Here is a 16,482-nt window from a genome sequence, read left to right on the forward strand (position 1 = left end):
CAGGTGATCGTGTCAAGAACAACTCCCGTGTGTCTTCCAGATGCCGTCTCTTGGTAAGTCTTTAATGATCATCAATCTTTAAGGTGTATGTATCTGTGATTATTTCCCTTCGTGCTAAAGGTTCTGGCTAGTTTCTTCTCAATACCGTGTTTTGGTCACTCAATCAGGTAGAGAGTTGTGATGCCAGTTTCTTGCCTTGCTATTACTGGTGGTCTGAGCTGTGATTTGTGTGGTACTTGTAACATTACTGCAAGACTTTGGATTCGTAAGATATTTAGCTCTAACTATAGCTAGGTGTAGTCTATCATGGTTTGGGCAAGCTTCCTTGGGGTCTACATTGTGTAGACAGAGCCATTCTCAACTATAGGCACAACGATTTTGCTGTACGGTAACGTTTAACAAAATTGGTGTTGCATTGTCACATCTGTAACATGCTGTTTGAATGAAGTAAATCTATGGTTAACTCTTCTCCCTGCTGTCTAACCCTGTAACAATTAGAGACTTGGTAGCTGAATGGTTACTTTTTGTGCAATAAAGACTAGATTGTTGGCCACATTGCCATGATGTAACCAGTAACTTTGTCTCTATGCAACAGGCTCAACAGTGCCAAACAGCCATAAATCGTCAAAGCCGTCTTGACAGGAAAGTCTACATAAACATCGTGGGTAAGTTGTTTTTTTTTCAAACAGTGGCACACATTGACTTTTCTAAAGGCTTTTTAGTGTGTAACTGTTTAAAAATTGTTTTAAAAGTGTATGAGTGAACTCTGCAAGTGTTTATGTATTGAAAAGTCACATGAAAGGAATTATTTTTAGTCCCTTTTTTGGTTGGTTGGCTGTTTGTTTGTTCGGCTGGTATTTTTGATACATGTGTTGGTCTTAGAATATGAAGTAAGAGACAACATATATAATGCTTTTCAGTTTTGTATGTAATAGTATCATGATCAAAGGTATTTATTTTGCACCAGGACCGGAACTGCATAATGATGTTTAAAAAGCCAGCAGGTGTGCTGATGTTCCTCCTGGTCATCCTTAAGGTGTTGGGAACTGCAGAAACTGTCTGCAGCTGCACAGCTTCAGTCTGTCACTGCCACATCCGGGGCCTCACCAGTGTTCCTCAGGACCTGCCGACAACCATCACTTTCTTGGATCTAGTAATCAACCGAATTACAACCTTAAGTCAGTCTGACTTCTCAGAGTATACAAGCTTAGAGATGTTAGATCTTGCTCACAATGATATCTCTACCATCAACAGCCAGGCATTCTCTCACTTGTCAAGCCTGACTATAATGTGGCTTTACGGTAACCAAATAACGGTCCTCCGAGCTGACATGTTTATGGGGCTAGAAAACTTGAGGGAGTTCTATATATCCAGTAATCCCATTAATGATATTCAGGCTGGAACCTTTGAGTCGACGCCAAAGTTAAGATCCTTGAACCTCAGTAATAACAAGTTAACAGTCCTCAGAGCTGACATGTTCACAGGGTTAGGCAACCTGGAGATACTTCAGTTTCAAGGCAACGACATTACTGATATCCAGGCTGGAACGTTCAATCCGACATCACAACTGACATTTTTACGACTAAGTTACAACAAGTTAACAACCCTCAGATCTGATATGTTCACAGGGTTGGGAAAGTTGGAGTACCTGTACCTGGACTATAATCATATCAGTGATATTCAGGCTGGATGTTTCAGTCCAACACCAAATGTAGGGGACCTCAGACTGTCTGACAACACAGTCGTAACATTTCCCTTCGAAGACTTGTCAAACATTCAAACAATTTCTCGTCTTACCCTTCACAATAACCAAATGACAACTCTTCCCTCTGTGGCCTATGATGTACTTTCATCCATCTCTACTGTTAACATTGACAACAACCCCTGGCAGTGTGACTGTAGGATGGTTGAATTTAAGTTGAAGATGATAGAACCAAGTTCTTTTGACAAACAGATCACTTGTTCCCATCCTGGCAACTTCAGTGGGCAAAACCTGGTAGGCATCAACCCTGAGGATTTGATGATAGATTGTCAAAAACCAAACATTACGAGGTTTGAAAGGGTTGAAAATTATCTTCTGTTACATGGACAGACTGTCCGTTTATTTTGTGAAGCTACTGGAATCCCCACGCCAGAGATCACATTCATTCTCCCATCTGGACTCGAATTTAATGCAACAGTATTGTCAGCTGGAAGGGTGACTGTGTGGGAGAATGGTACAATAATTGTAACAGGTGTTACTGCAGCAGATTCTGGTCGGTATGCCTGCATCGCAACAAATTCTGCAGGGTCCACATTGGCCTACTTCTCTACAGATGTGGTTTACTTTGAAACGTCTCCCACTTTCTCCCTCCCCATTCTCATTCTCTACCTGATCGCAGCAGTAGCCGGGACCCTTGTGATTGTTGCCATTGTTCTGACCATCTGGTGCAAGTGTTGTCGCAAGGACCGTTCTGTAGGCCCAGACGCTGGTACTCCGGCTATGATGGGCCGTAGACATGGTGCAAGGGTGCCATGGGACCATCCCCTGGGCATGTGAGCATTCTAAAGGGTACTTCTTTTGTACATGTAGCTTTGTTTAATCTTAAGCACATTAAGGTAGCTATTGATTATATAGTAATGAGAGATTCCCTATAGTCTTATATAATAGATAAGTTCCCCAGCTTTGGACATTTAAATGAATCAGAAAAATTCATATTTCTTATCATCATATATTTCTTATGAAACTTGACAAACCAATATATATATATCATTAGTTCTATATGCTTGTACATCTCTAACTGCGTCAAGAAGCGAGAAGAAGTTGAACCTGTAAATGGTAGATAACAGTATGTATAGTTTAAGTGTCATTGCTGTATCCTTTTCCCTGTTTACCAATGACCTGTACTTAGCTTGTTAGAGCACAAACGTATAATAAAGATCTTTAATTCATTATCCACTACCTTCAAACATGAAGTCAAACCTCATAAAAGCAAGGGTAAAAGTATAATTTTTTTCCAGACAGTAGTTGTCTGTTTCCTATTACTACAATTATATTGTTTACCCTTTGACAAAAAAAGCAATAAGCCTTTAGTCATGATTTTGCAAAAAAGAACTTCAATATTATAGAGGGCTCTCAAAATGACTAGACTAGATTGAACAACAGACTAAAAAGACTAGGCTGCTTTTGAATCCAACTTCAGTTCAAATAACCCTCAAAGACATTCTGCTAACCTTAATAGTTTCTACAGCTGACCTTAGATACAAAACAAGCATCTCTTAGATTCATTAACCAGTTAGAAGATTGCGTAGACATCAAAATCCATCTGCATATATAAATATAACAGTTATGGCTGTGATTTTTAGTTGAATGTTGTTTATAAGAATTGCATGTATAAGATTGTGTGATTATTTGTACATACATGTATAACTCTTGCTAGTAATTTTGTTTTCCATTGACATTTATTCGCCAGGTTACATGTACTTGTCCCTCAGAAAAACATACCAACATTACAGACATACAATATGGAATTATAATGGCATTAGTATTGGTACTTTGCATTATATATAAGAAATTATACCTGATATTATGGTAGCCTGGCCTGGCCGGTACCTGGTTTTCCGTAAACCCTGTTACTTTTTATAAATCCTCAGAAAATGTATGTGACTTGATGAAATAAAGATCTTGTTGATATACAGGCTTCAATGTACTATATACTGTATATATGTACTAAAATACATCAATCCCTCGCTTTTCCATGGGTGTTCTGTTGTGTCAAACAAAACGTCTAGTACAGTAAGTATTGAGGCCACAACTGCAATACTTAATACATGGAACTGATGGTGAGTTCAGCACCAAGGAGAGGTCCACACTGGTAATGTACATTAACAAATGGGGGGGGGCAGGCACAAGTCTGGGGATATAAACACTTGCTGTGGCAGAAGGTATCCTGATCTTTGGGTTTGGCACAGAAAACAAGTCCAAAATTGGTTGACGAGAATAATTACTTTTGATTGGTGGGGGAATGGTGATGGTTAATTATCAAAAGCAATAATGATTAATCTCGTTGGCACCCCTATACAATTATCACACATGGTACGGTCCGTTCGACCAGCTGCAAGCTACTAGTGTGACCACGCTTTCGTGCGGCGTGGTGTGCGTGAATTCTCTCCAACTTTGGGGTAAATTTTCGGGTTTTTGTCCGCAAATTATCCGTCTTAAGTGTACAGTATATCGTCTGGGCGTTTCCAGGTCGGATGTGTACCGTTTTTTGGATGTTTGAGGGAGGAAATTCGTCAAAGTTTCCTTGCGCTGGCGGGCGAGGTTTGGAGACTGGAATTGAGTGGAAACGAAAATGGCGACTACCATGGCGGCGTGGCGTGGTGCTGAAAAAGACTCGTTCTTGCGCGAGGTAAGACAACAAATTAGCTCAATGAATGTACATGTTTGTACTTCCAACAAACCTGTAGCAACAGACCACGTTATAATTCGTTATTTTAAACGTTATATTCCGTAGAAATTTGCGTTTTGTGGAATGATATGTCGCACACATATTGTGGGCCATTTTGTACTTGAATATTTTAATAAGGAGGTTGTTTTCATGACCATCGTGGTTTTGGGGAACTTTTGAAAAAACCTAAGAGCAAATTACGCTGCTAAAACTGTTACAAACACGTTTTTTGTTGAAAATTTCCACAGTTTGGCCCAGTGAACACCTTTTGGAACGTACCGCACGTGTGCATAATTAAACCCTCTCAACGTTCCCGCCAAAAAAAGTCGCGAATGCAAGACTTCCCAAAGCACCATTAGCTAGGTGCATATGTTATTTACTTCTGAGCACCCAAAATTAAATCTGTGCACAAGTGAAAGTACATATAGTCTAATTTTCGGTTTTGTTCCTGGTTTTTCCTTGCTTTTGAATCAGAGCTTGTCACATTGGTATTTTACTGTATTTTATATTTCATTGCCAAATTATATCTGTTAATGTATGAAGTCACTGGTTGCACTGATTTGATTTTCTGTATCTGTATAGCCCGTATAACCGCCCTTCGGCATAACACACCAGCTTCTGTATCTGTATAGCCTGTATAACCGCCCTTCCGCGTAACACACCAGCTTCTGTATCTGTATAGCCGGTATAACTGCCCTTCGGCGTAACACACCAGCTTCTGTATCTGTATAGCCGGTATAACCGTCTTCGGCGTAACACACCAGCTTCTGTATCTGTATAGCCGGTATAACCGCCCTTCGGCGTAACACAACAGCTTCTGTATCTGTATAGCTGGTATAACCATCTTCCACGTAACACACCAGCTTTGCAGGCACGCGGCGCGGCGGCAGCTGGCTACATTACACTGATCGACTTGTTACACCTAACCTTTGAACTTCAATTGAATTTCTTTTGAGTAAAATCAGGGTTTTGATGTTAGGACTAAAGTTGAATGTGGTTTATACTTAGTATGATGTGTGACATAATTTCTTGCTAGGCCAATTGCTGTTTTCTATATACACTGACTTTTGTTTCTCCCATTTTCAAGATGTGGACCTGAAGCCTGGTCTGAGCGGAAGGAAGAACCACACTTTTATGGACAGAGCTGTGTGAAAGAAGATGGGGAGGTGTGAGTATAGTTTCTTTATTAACACGAGACAACACTCCACATGCCTTCAGGCGCACACACTTACACTCGCATGTCTCTCTTTTGCCCAGTTCACTCTACTCTGAGGGTCTGCATGCCTTTTGTCCGTGTGGTCCGGACTGAGCGGAAGGAAGAACCAAACATTTAATTGCAGAGCTGTGTGAAAGAAGATGGGGAGGTGTCTACATTGAATTTGATGGCGGTGGCAGCAGAAGTCAATTGAGTGATTAGGTGAGACAATCAGGTGATTATTGGTGTTCCTATACCGCCTCCATGCACCAAACATGATCATTGTAAACCTGCAATTCTCTTAGTGTCGCTGACGAAAGGTAGTAGTCTGACCGTTTCAGGTAGCACCAAAATCATATCGAGTTGCTTAAGAGTTAAGTACTGTTTTTTTGGTGTGTCTTTTATTAGTACATGTTGTGTGGAAGGATGATATGTGGGTGTGATTACTAGTACATTTACAGGTAAGGTATGATTTTAGTTGTAGTAGCTTGTAGTGGGAGACAGCGGTAAAAGACCCGTGAAGATACCAGTAAATGATAAATTTTTTTGTGGAGAAGGATCTATAAAGTCTGAAATTAAAAGAGTGATAGATGAAACTTAAAAGAATTCCAGTAATGCTATAGATTTACAAAGCTATATGATGTAAAAAAGACATTAATGGTTTGAGAAGGTTGTAGTATGGAGGCTTGTGTATTTGCAGAAAGTATTTTCATATTGCAGAACAAAATTTTGACTCTTCTGCAATGTTGCAGAGCACTGAAAAAAAGTATTTCGATCACTGATTTGAGTCAAATACCACACCATAGTGTGCGGGACTGGTAGAAAGTAATAAATCAGCTTTTGCAGACAGGATTTTGCATTAAAAAGCCCCATAAGTGAAGTTGTCCTTTAAATGCTAAACACCTTTATTCACATCGTCCCTCTTCACTAAACAGACTTTATTTCACCACATTGGAAATACCAAATTGCTCAAAAATCATTGCTTTTGTTGTCACTCTAATTGTCCTGCAAAAAAATGCTAATAGCCGGTCACACTAATTCCTCTTTGTTATCCTCTTCGTATCGTATGAAAGCTAAATTTTCGCTTTCAGGACCTTTTCACTTAAATTCTCTTGTCGAATAAGTTAGTATCTTGCCAGGCTGAATTAATTCCACACTAATTCCTTTTTTTTTAGTCCATTTTCCCACCAAAAAAATGGGAATGATGGGGTCTAGTTTTGTTCCTGTGCTTCTGAGCTTTGATTCAAAGGCCAAAAGCTGTTTTCTATGCACTGACTTTTGTTTCTGTCTTAAAGATGATGTTGTGGATGATCCGGAGACCGGACCGTAGCAGGATGAAGGACCAGACTTTAGTCAGCAGATCTCATCCTGTGTAAAAGAAGAAGATGGGGAGGTGTGAGTATGTTTTCTTTATTAACACGAGACAACACTCCACATGCACACACTTGCACTCGCATTTCTCTTTTTTTCGTGAGGAGCCATTTAACTGTTAATTGTAGCCAAATTGTCCCTTTTGACTTTTGTACTTAAATTCTCGCCAAAAATTTAAGTTTGAATCTCAGCTGGCCGCATCAATTCAAATTTCCATTTTGTTACCCTCTTCGTATTGTATGAATGCCAAATTGCCGCTTTAGAATTTGTTCACACTTCAACTATCCCGCAAAAATCTGCCAAATTGCGACCAAACTTGTCACTTTACACCTTCTTCACACTTCAATTCTCCAGCAAAAAAACTGCCAAATTGCCCCCCAAAGTTGTCGTTTGAGACCTTTCTACACACTTTAATTCTCCCGCCAAAAAAAAATGCCAAATTGCCATCCTCACCTGGTTAATTAATTGGATTAAGTTTTCCCGCCAAAAAACTTAGTATATGGCTCACTCTAACCTTGAACTTGTGCCCCCCTCCCCACTCTTCCTGCCCACCTCCCACACTTCTTCCACAACTCAGAGTATGTTAGTTACACTGTTCTCTGGACTCCTTCGCACATGTAGTCACCACACTCTGCTACACAAACACTTTGTTGGTTTATCGAGTGCAGTTTTCCACCACGTAGACTTTAAAATAATCTCTCGCTCTCCTGGTCGGTCAATGCACTAAGTGTACTCCCCGTGGGATGTCTTTCCGGAGACATTGATGCTTCGACACATCAGTATACCAGTGCAATTGACTGACCAGGAGAGCCGGTTTGTGTAGCAGAGTGGGAGGTGGGCAGGAAGAGTGGGGAGGGGGGCACAAGTTCAAGGTTAGAGTGAGCCATATACTAAGTTTTTTGGCGGGAAAACTTAATCCAATTAATTAACCAGGTGAGGATGCCAATTACTTTTTTTTTGGCGGGGAAAATAGACTTAACAAGGAATGAGCGTGGATGTGGCCTAAGATACAAAGTTTTTTGGGGGGCAATTTGGCAGTTTTTTTGCGGGAGAATGGAAGTTTAAAGAGAAAGGTCTAAAGCGACAATTTTGGGGCAATTTGGCAGCTTTTTTTTGCGGGAGAATGGAGGTGCAAAGAAAGGTCTAAAGCGACAGTTTCAGGGCAATTTGGCAGTTTTTTGTGCAGGAGAATTGAAGTTTAAAGAAAGGTCTAAAGCAACAGTTTTAGGGCAATTTGGCAGTTTTTTGTGCAGGAGAATTGAAGTGTAAAGAAAGGTCTAAAGCGACAATTTTGGGGCAATTTGGCAGGTTTTTTTGCAGTAGAATTTAAGTTTAAACAAAGGTCTAAAGTGACAATTTTGGGGGCGATTTGGCAGGTTTTTTTGCAGTAGAATTTAAGTTTAAACAAAGGTCTCAAGCGACAATTTTTGGGGCGATTTGGCATTCGTACAATACGAAGAGGGAACAACATGGAAATTTGAATTGATGCGGCCGGCTGAGATACAAAGTTTTTTGGGGGGGAGAATTTAAGTACAAAAGTCTAAAGGGACAATTTGGCATTCAACTACACAATATGAAGAATTTTTCAGTGTTGCTTGTCGTAGAATTGAAGTCGCTGGCTACAATTAACGGTTAAATGGCTCCTCACGAAAAAAGAGAAATGCGAGTGCGAGTGCAAGTGTGTGCATATGGAGTGTTGTCTTGTGTTAATAAAGAAAACATACTCACACCTCCCCATCTTCTTTTACACAGTTTGAGGTCTGCTGACTAAAGTCTGGTTCTTCATCCTGCTACAGTCCAGTCTCCGGATCATCCACAACGTCATCTTTAAGACAGAGAAACAAAAGTCAGTGCATAGAAAACAGCTTTTGGCCTTTGAATCAAAGCTCAGAAGCACCAGAACAAAACTATACCCCATTATTCCATCGTAAGTTCTTTCGGTAGATTTAACGGTTTCAGCTATTTTAAAACCTGAGCCTCTATCTATCTACAGTATCTTTTAGTTTTTACCTGTGAACTGACTTTAACCAGGAAAGTCTTTTAGGGGCAACTGGCAACTTAACATCCTTGCCATAAGTTTTTTCAGACAAGATTTAACGGTATGAGCTATTTCAAAACTTGCCCAAATTTTCAAACTAACACTGAAAACTATCTGCCCGAAGTACTGTAACATGAATGCAGGCTTGTACAGTTCAAGTAGAAAGCCTTTACATAACATGTCAACTCAACCTCTCTAAACAGTCTATCTACAGTATCTTTTAGTTTTTACGTGTGAAATTACTTTTAACGGCAGCGTCTTTTTAGCGAATGGCCATTCTGGGGCTTTCCTTGTCGCACGAATATGATTTTTTTGCTGTGGCCATGTGCAAATTGTGCTCCCATTTAATAACCCGATGTTTTATAAATTGAAGCCAACAGTTTTACTGTCATCTTTTAAGCGAATGACATGTGTGTTAACTATATGCCTCTGAGTTTTAACACAGCTGAGAAAAAATGTAACATGTAAGTTTCAAAGCATTGTCTCACCTGTACAAACTCTTCACTGTGTCTTCAAGTAAACTGGTTTGTTGAGCATCTCGTTTGGACAGAAGTCACCCATCATCACAGGTTTCTCCCAGGCAGGACTGGAACATCAGGACACACCTAACCAGATGAAAGGATCATTAGGATATGGTATGAAAGACATCTCCAGGCAACACTGAATGACCATAACAATAAACCCATGGGACATCCATTTGCTTCAATGGCTCTAGAAACAAGGTGTTTTTTTTTTAAACATGTTACTGCTACATGTAGTACATGCATGTTTTATGCCTGATAAAAAAGTAACATGTAAGCTTGAAAGCATTGTCTCACCTGTACAAACTCTTCACTGTGTCTTCAAGTCAACTGGTTTGCTGCACTCTCATTACGTCTGGTTTGGACAGAAGTCACCCATCATCACAGGTTTCTCCCAGGCAGGACTGGAACATCAGGACACACCTAACCGTATGAAAGAATCATCAGTATATGGTTCTAAGGGCATCTCAAGACAAAACTTTAACTGACCATAACAATAAAATCAATGGAATGGCTGTAGAAACCTTAAAAAAAAAAAGGTTCCTACATTTTAAAATTTTGACTCAATCATTGCACAAATATCATATATCACATATATACAGCCAGCATCACTGCATCAAAGTAAGAAACAAAACATTAAATCAGAGCCTTGTCTTGTCTCCTCTCTTCATAGTTATCTGCCATCCACCTTCTGGCATGGCAACAGACATCTTTGCGGCATGTACATTGTGACATTCGTTCGTAAGTCATAAAATTTTCATGCCATAGAATATTCAAGCTGAACTGTTAACTAACTGTTCATTCACTTGATTGATTGATTCCGTGTTTACATTTCTCAAGAAAGTGGACATTATTAACAGTTGTGCTTACTTGGGAAAACTATTCGGCTCCCTCGGTGTCTCCAAGGAAAACTGCATTCTTCAAATCTTCATCTGACATTTCCCTCAGTGTCTTCAGGTCATCTGGTCTGCATTGGACCAAAGTCTTCTGTCATCACAGGTTTCTCCCAGGCAGGACTGGAACATCAGGACACACCTAACCGTATGAAAGAATCATCAGTATATGGTTCTAAGGGCATCTCAAGACAAAACTTTAACTGACCATAACAATAAAATCAATGGAACCTCCATTTGCTGGAATGGCTGTAGAAACTTGGGAAATTTTTTTAGACGACTGGTAGTACATGTGTTATGCCTCTGAGTTTTAACATAGCTGAGAAAAAAATGTAACATTGGAAGTATTGTCTCACCTGTACAAACTCTTCACTGCTGTGTCTTCAAGAAGTCGCCCGTCATCACAGGTTTCTCCCAGTCAGGACAGGAACATCAGGATGCACCATTCTATGCATGATACGGGATAATCAGTACAACGCAACAAGCAACCAGGTACAGGTGAATATAGAAAAGTATGTTATATATGAAGAAAACTTACTTATTGGATCTGCATAGGCATTTTGTAGCCAGTAGTTATAACACTCTGTCAGACACAGTAACTGCTGACCATATATATAGACTCATACTAACTAGTAACTTTATTATTTGCCATACATTGTACACGTGGCAATCATTGTGCAATAAACTTTGACTTGACTTGACTTTCAAAGTTGGAAAGGCCAAAAAGTTTGAACATTCTTCAAATTGCTATATGAAGAACACACAAATTTGCCTAGATTAGAACAATATAAACAGTGTTGTTGTTCTTACATACCAGCAAAAAAGGCCAAGACAACAACAACAAATGCAATCCTGATATTAAATACACTCAAATACAAAATGTCCCACAATAATTTGTGTGCGACGAAGGAGATGGAAACTCCCGTGGTGCGACATCATATCGTTCCACAAAATGACGAATTATAACGTGGTCTGACATATCGTTCCACAAAACGCAAATTTCTGCAGAATATAACAGTTAAAATGACGAATTATAACGTGGTCTGTTGCTACAGGTTTGTTGGAAGTACAAACATGTATATTCATACATTGGATGCCAAACTAGTATCGGGCCGTTAGCCGTTTTCCTTCGGCAGCCAAGAGCCCTTCGCCCGCCTATCTAAATTACCGCTACGGGGGAGTTGAGCCCGAGGGGTTTGTAGTCCGACCCTTACAAATTAAAACGCAAACTTCTACAAACGAATTATAACGTGGTCTGTTGCTACAGGTTTGTTGGAAGTACAAACATGTACATTCAAGGAGCTAATTTGTTGCCTTACCTCGCAAGAACTCGTCTTTTTCCATGGCAGTCGCCATTTTCGTTCCCAGTCTCCACTGCAAAGGTCATGGAGCTGCAGCCGACGCACAGCGGCGGGACAAGTATCCATGCGCAAACCTACGCCGACTGAACACGCACCATACTTAACTTTTACAGTCTCAAAAACGACGTATTCCTCTAACATTTACCACAGGTTCCATCTCGATGCCATGCACAGAACAATCTCTGCACCTTTCTCTAGTATTGTGCAGCACTACTTTGTGTTCGCCCATAGATACTGTGTTGTGCGGTCTAAGTGTGGAGTTGTCCTTGGTGCTGAACTCACCATCAATTCCATGTATTAAGTATAGCAGCATGTATTAAGTATTGCAGCTTGTTTGACACAACCGTACACCCATGGAAACGCGAGGGAATGATGTATTTTACTACATTTATATAGTATATAGTACATTGAAGCCTGTATATCAACAAGATCTTTATTTCATCAAGTCACATACATTTTCTGAGGATTAAGAAAAAGTAACAACAGGGTTTATGGAAAACTAGGTACCGGCTAGGCCAGGCTACCACAATATCAGGTATCATTTCTTGCTTAACAAGGTTTATCATGTTAAATGCCAATACCAATGCCATTCAGGCAACATTATAATTCTATATTGTATGTCTGTAATGCTGGTATGTAAATCAAGAATTGGAAAAAATTTTAAAATGTAGATCCACCTGGAATATTAGTTCTAGAGTGTGGACAGGTACACAGGATAGATGACAGGTCCCACAGCACACACAGGAGACAGGTCCCACAATGTCAGCTATACATTAGCAGCATCTCAAGCCTAGGTTGTAAAAGAAATGCACATTCAGAAAGATCACAGGCCAAATACTAGTATAACAATTACTCACAGAGCATCATGCATTGCAATACTCACATCATTTGTTTGAGTTTTAAAACCTGCTTTGGGTCGGGGGCAAGAGCAAATTCCGAGTGGGTAAAGAGCAGAGCAAAATTACAGTCAACATTCAATCAAAAGTCAACATATTATTAGGATAACATATAATATCAAGACCATGGAAAAATCACAAGTACATCTCACATAAAATACCTCAGAACAGTCACCAGCAACACACCGAATGTCGCATTATTTCAAACGTCAGTTCAACAGCATTCAAGCACATCTTATATTGACAGAACATTATGGGAAAAGATGGCTTACATAATGCATACATAAATCAGTAAAAAAATTCAGAAAACAGAGGAGGAAACGAGCGTATTTAATGTAGTCATCATGGTAGTTTAAAACGGACTTGAATATAGCGTTCCCGAACGGCAGCTTTTGACTAAGTGCAGGTTTAAACACAGGGAATCGTCACCGGCGCAACTAACTTACGCCATTCTGCGTTTTACTTTTAGCTTCATTCTATCTCTTCTTTTTTCTCCTTTCATTGTGAGGCAGCCACCTAGATGAAGATACTGCTGCCTTGTTTCTCTTCCTTAATACGAGATGGGGTTCGCGAAGGTCTCCATGCAAGAAAGGCGTGCAAAGTGCATTTCCCAAGGGCACAATATCGGTAACATGGCAGGGTTCGAACCCAGGACCTCGTGGTTCTGAGCCGAACGCTCTGCCGTTGCGCCACACGACCCCAACGAATTGCAGCGAGTTCGGCCCAAATACGAGAACATAGAGGACAATATGCATGCTATTATTAATGTTAAATGCGACTCACCTCCTCAAACGGACGTAGCTCGTCTTAAAAGACGAATTTTAACCAGCGAGTTCTTCCCTGTCCAAGCACCGTGACTCGCCATCTTGCTCTGAGCAGCAGCGTGGTCTTACCACCTGATACGGAATCACCATAATTTGCATTTTCTCAATTAGATAATTAAGTTAGGCCATGTAGATTTGATTATATGGATGACATCAACTGGGAACCCCAAAACTGATGCGATCGTGCGAATAAAAAAAGTTGCCTTCATTCTGAAATCTACGTGGCCACGAAGGTTGAACAAATGATTAAACACACAATGTAATATTTCATTTGCATGGTGAATAATAGACTCTTCATTTTCATTCCTTTACATTTCTTCTTTTCCTTTGGAATGGAATTTGGCATTCTGTGACATAAGTATCGTTTTCCTTTTTAAAGTTTGCGGCATATATTTGCTCATTTTGCAGCTGCTTTGTACGATTTTACAGTATGGCCGAAAAATTATATTGTTCCGCTACTCCTCGAAAGTAAAAGCGACAAAAACACAGTATTTTCAAAATGTAAACAAATTATACCGTCTGCTTCATGAATACGTGAAAGTTACGTCGACGTTTCATATAAATATCAGCATCGCAGAACCTTCAACTATCCATTTTCTACATATAAGGGAACAAAACGATTCATACCTACATACCTGAGCCTCCTTGCTTTCACAGAAAGGCAGCTAAATGCAGAAATTCCGTCCGTAACAACATGGAGACATGGAGCTAACATACCTGTGAACACACCTGGCGAAACTCTGACGTTTGACCCGACGTAACACGATGCTAACTGAAGCGCCGACTGGCGGCGCAAGACGGTATTTCAACTACAGACTGCCAACCACCATCCCCTACGATGGCGCACCTTGGCCGTGACACGGTCTTAATTTAGCGCCGCCCAGTGGCGGGTAAAGGTACTGCAGCCACCACACACAATCAGGCGGCATCTATCCGTGACCGTACTGAAGGCACCCCCAGCCCAGGAGAAACTGATCTATATAGCTAGCAGCTATAAAAGAGTTCACAAAGCCTTCCAATAACTTGAGAAACTGAAGAGTATACTACAGACATGTCTGACACAGATTCTCGCTGCTCAAGGCATGTGCCAGTGGAAACGGGTGCCAAAGAATTTATCAGAATTTTACGAAATTCATACGATCCTTACTAGGAAACATACGAAGTTTACGGAATATATAAAATCCTTACTAGAAACATACGAAGTTTACGGAATGCATACGATCAATTACTAGAAACATACGAATTTTACGGAATACATACGATCCATTACGCAGAATACATACGATCCTTACTAATTTGGTGACTTGCACCACGATCACGAGACATCGGGAGCAAATTCAAGATGGAGGACTATTATAGCTATGTTTTCCCTAAAATGTCTCGGTTTCAAAGACTTTTAAGGGCTTATCCTGCCCTGCTAAACGCCAAACTGCACTTATGCGGGCTTCTTTCACGACATAGTAGCCTGTAGCAGGGCGAGGCTGCAGTACCTTAACTCGCCACTGGGCGGCGCTAAATTGAGACCGTGTCACGGTCAGGTGCAGTCGGATTGTCACGGTGGGAGGTGTAGGCCAGTGACTGCAGTACCTTCGCCCGCCACTGGGCGGCGCTTTACGAAGACGGGTGTTAAACCGCTGTTGGAACGTTATTCACACATTAGTCCATTGCATGGCTCATTACATATTACTTACTCTCCAAGCAGAGGTTTGGGGTTATTTTGGGCGTGTTTTTAGACTTTTTTTATTGGGGTTTCTCTTTTGCAAAAGAGAAACACCGATAAAATGGCCTAAAAACACGCCAAAAATAACCCCAAACCCAAACCTCTGCTTGGAGAGTACATATTACTATACTTTTATCATTTTAATGATATGAAACAAGACCTCAGGAAAAGTATTCTTTGATGCATTCATAACTTAAATCTTGTGCATTGAATAAGCAACAAATAGTATACGCACAACCACACACAATGCCTGCTTTTCTCTGCTTTTAATACAGCTGATTTAACTTCTCAAAATTATGTAACGAACAGACAAATATTGCGAAACATGTCAGGTTTTCCTGCAATTATATTTTTGCCCATCGGGGGCGCTTTAAAACCATGTGCAATCAGATATGTGCAATACAGATATATCGCTATAATGTTCTAACCATAGAAAGAGAAGTGTACATACACATATGTGCGTTACATTTCAGTACAGTTGAAACAACAATATATAACAGTTATATATATAGAGAGAGATTCAAATACATGTACAATATATACAGAAAATACTTCGACATCTAACTATACATAACCAGACTTACGAGAAGTTTTTCTCTCAAAATTCTTATTCTGAATCCGACAGCTGGAATTATTTTCCTTTCCCCCTACCCGCAAATCCAAACTTGTCAAGACTAAAACTGTTTTACACAAGTTGTCTCATTACTTTGGCCACAAAGTGAAAAACAAAACAAAAACAGTTTCTTTGATACCAAATAGTTTACAATCCATACAACCAACATTAAAACAAAATAAATACATACAATACTTCTGTCTACTACAACAAAATACAACAAACAAGTACAAACAAGTTGAACATACATCGGTTCAGATAAATTAATATATCCAATTATGTTTACAAAGTACACTATTTTCTATGTACAATGGCACAGTTGAATATCAACTTGACTTGTCAGACTTTGTAATATCAAAGTCACAGTAGATTTCATAAAACATGAATATGTAGAACAATCTGTATCTATATAGCCGGTATAACCGCCTTTTGGCGAAACACACCAGCTTCTGTATCTGTATAGCCGGTATAACCGCCCTTCGGCATAACACACCAGCTTCTGTATCTGTATAGCCGGTATAACCGCCCTTCGGCATAACACACCAGCTTCTGTATCTGTATAGCCGGTATAACCGCCTTTCAGCGTAACACACCAGCTTCTGTATCTGTGTAGCCAGTAT

At 40.1% G+C, this 16,482-nt stretch overlaps 2 protein-coding genes across 2 annotated transcripts in view; both read left to right on the forward strand.

The window, feature by feature from the left end:
* The window catches only part of LOC109469495 (leucine-rich repeat-containing protein 15-like), a 3,386-nt gene extending 2,766 nt beyond the window's left edge, over window positions 1-620 (forward strand). The window contains exon 3 of the mRNA XM_019768016.1: window positions 596-620. Coding sequence (XP_019623575.1) covers window positions 596-620 — 25 coding nt within the window. The remainder of the gene's footprint in view (window positions 1-595) is intronic.
* Window positions 621-985: 365 nt separating this feature from the next.
* LOC109469496 (chondroadherin-like) lies at window positions 986-2,539 on the forward strand. Its single transcript, XM_019768018.1, has 2 exons — window positions 986-1,644; window positions 1,699-2,539. The coding sequence occupies exons 1-2, from the start codon at window positions 986-988 to the stop codon at window positions 2,537-2,539; spliced, it is 1,500 nt and encodes a 499-aa protein (XP_019623577.1).
* Window positions 2,540-16,482: the final 13,943 nt, after the last annotated feature.

The sequence above is a fragment of the Branchiostoma belcheri genome, unplaced genomic scaffold (genome assembly GCF_001625305.1).
Source record: "Branchiostoma belcheri isolate BF01 breed outbred unplaced genomic scaffold, Haploidv18h27 scaffold205, whole genome shotgun sequence".
NCBI lineage: Eukaryota > Metazoa > Chordata > Leptocardii > Amphioxiformes > Branchiostomatidae > Branchiostoma > Branchiostoma belcheri.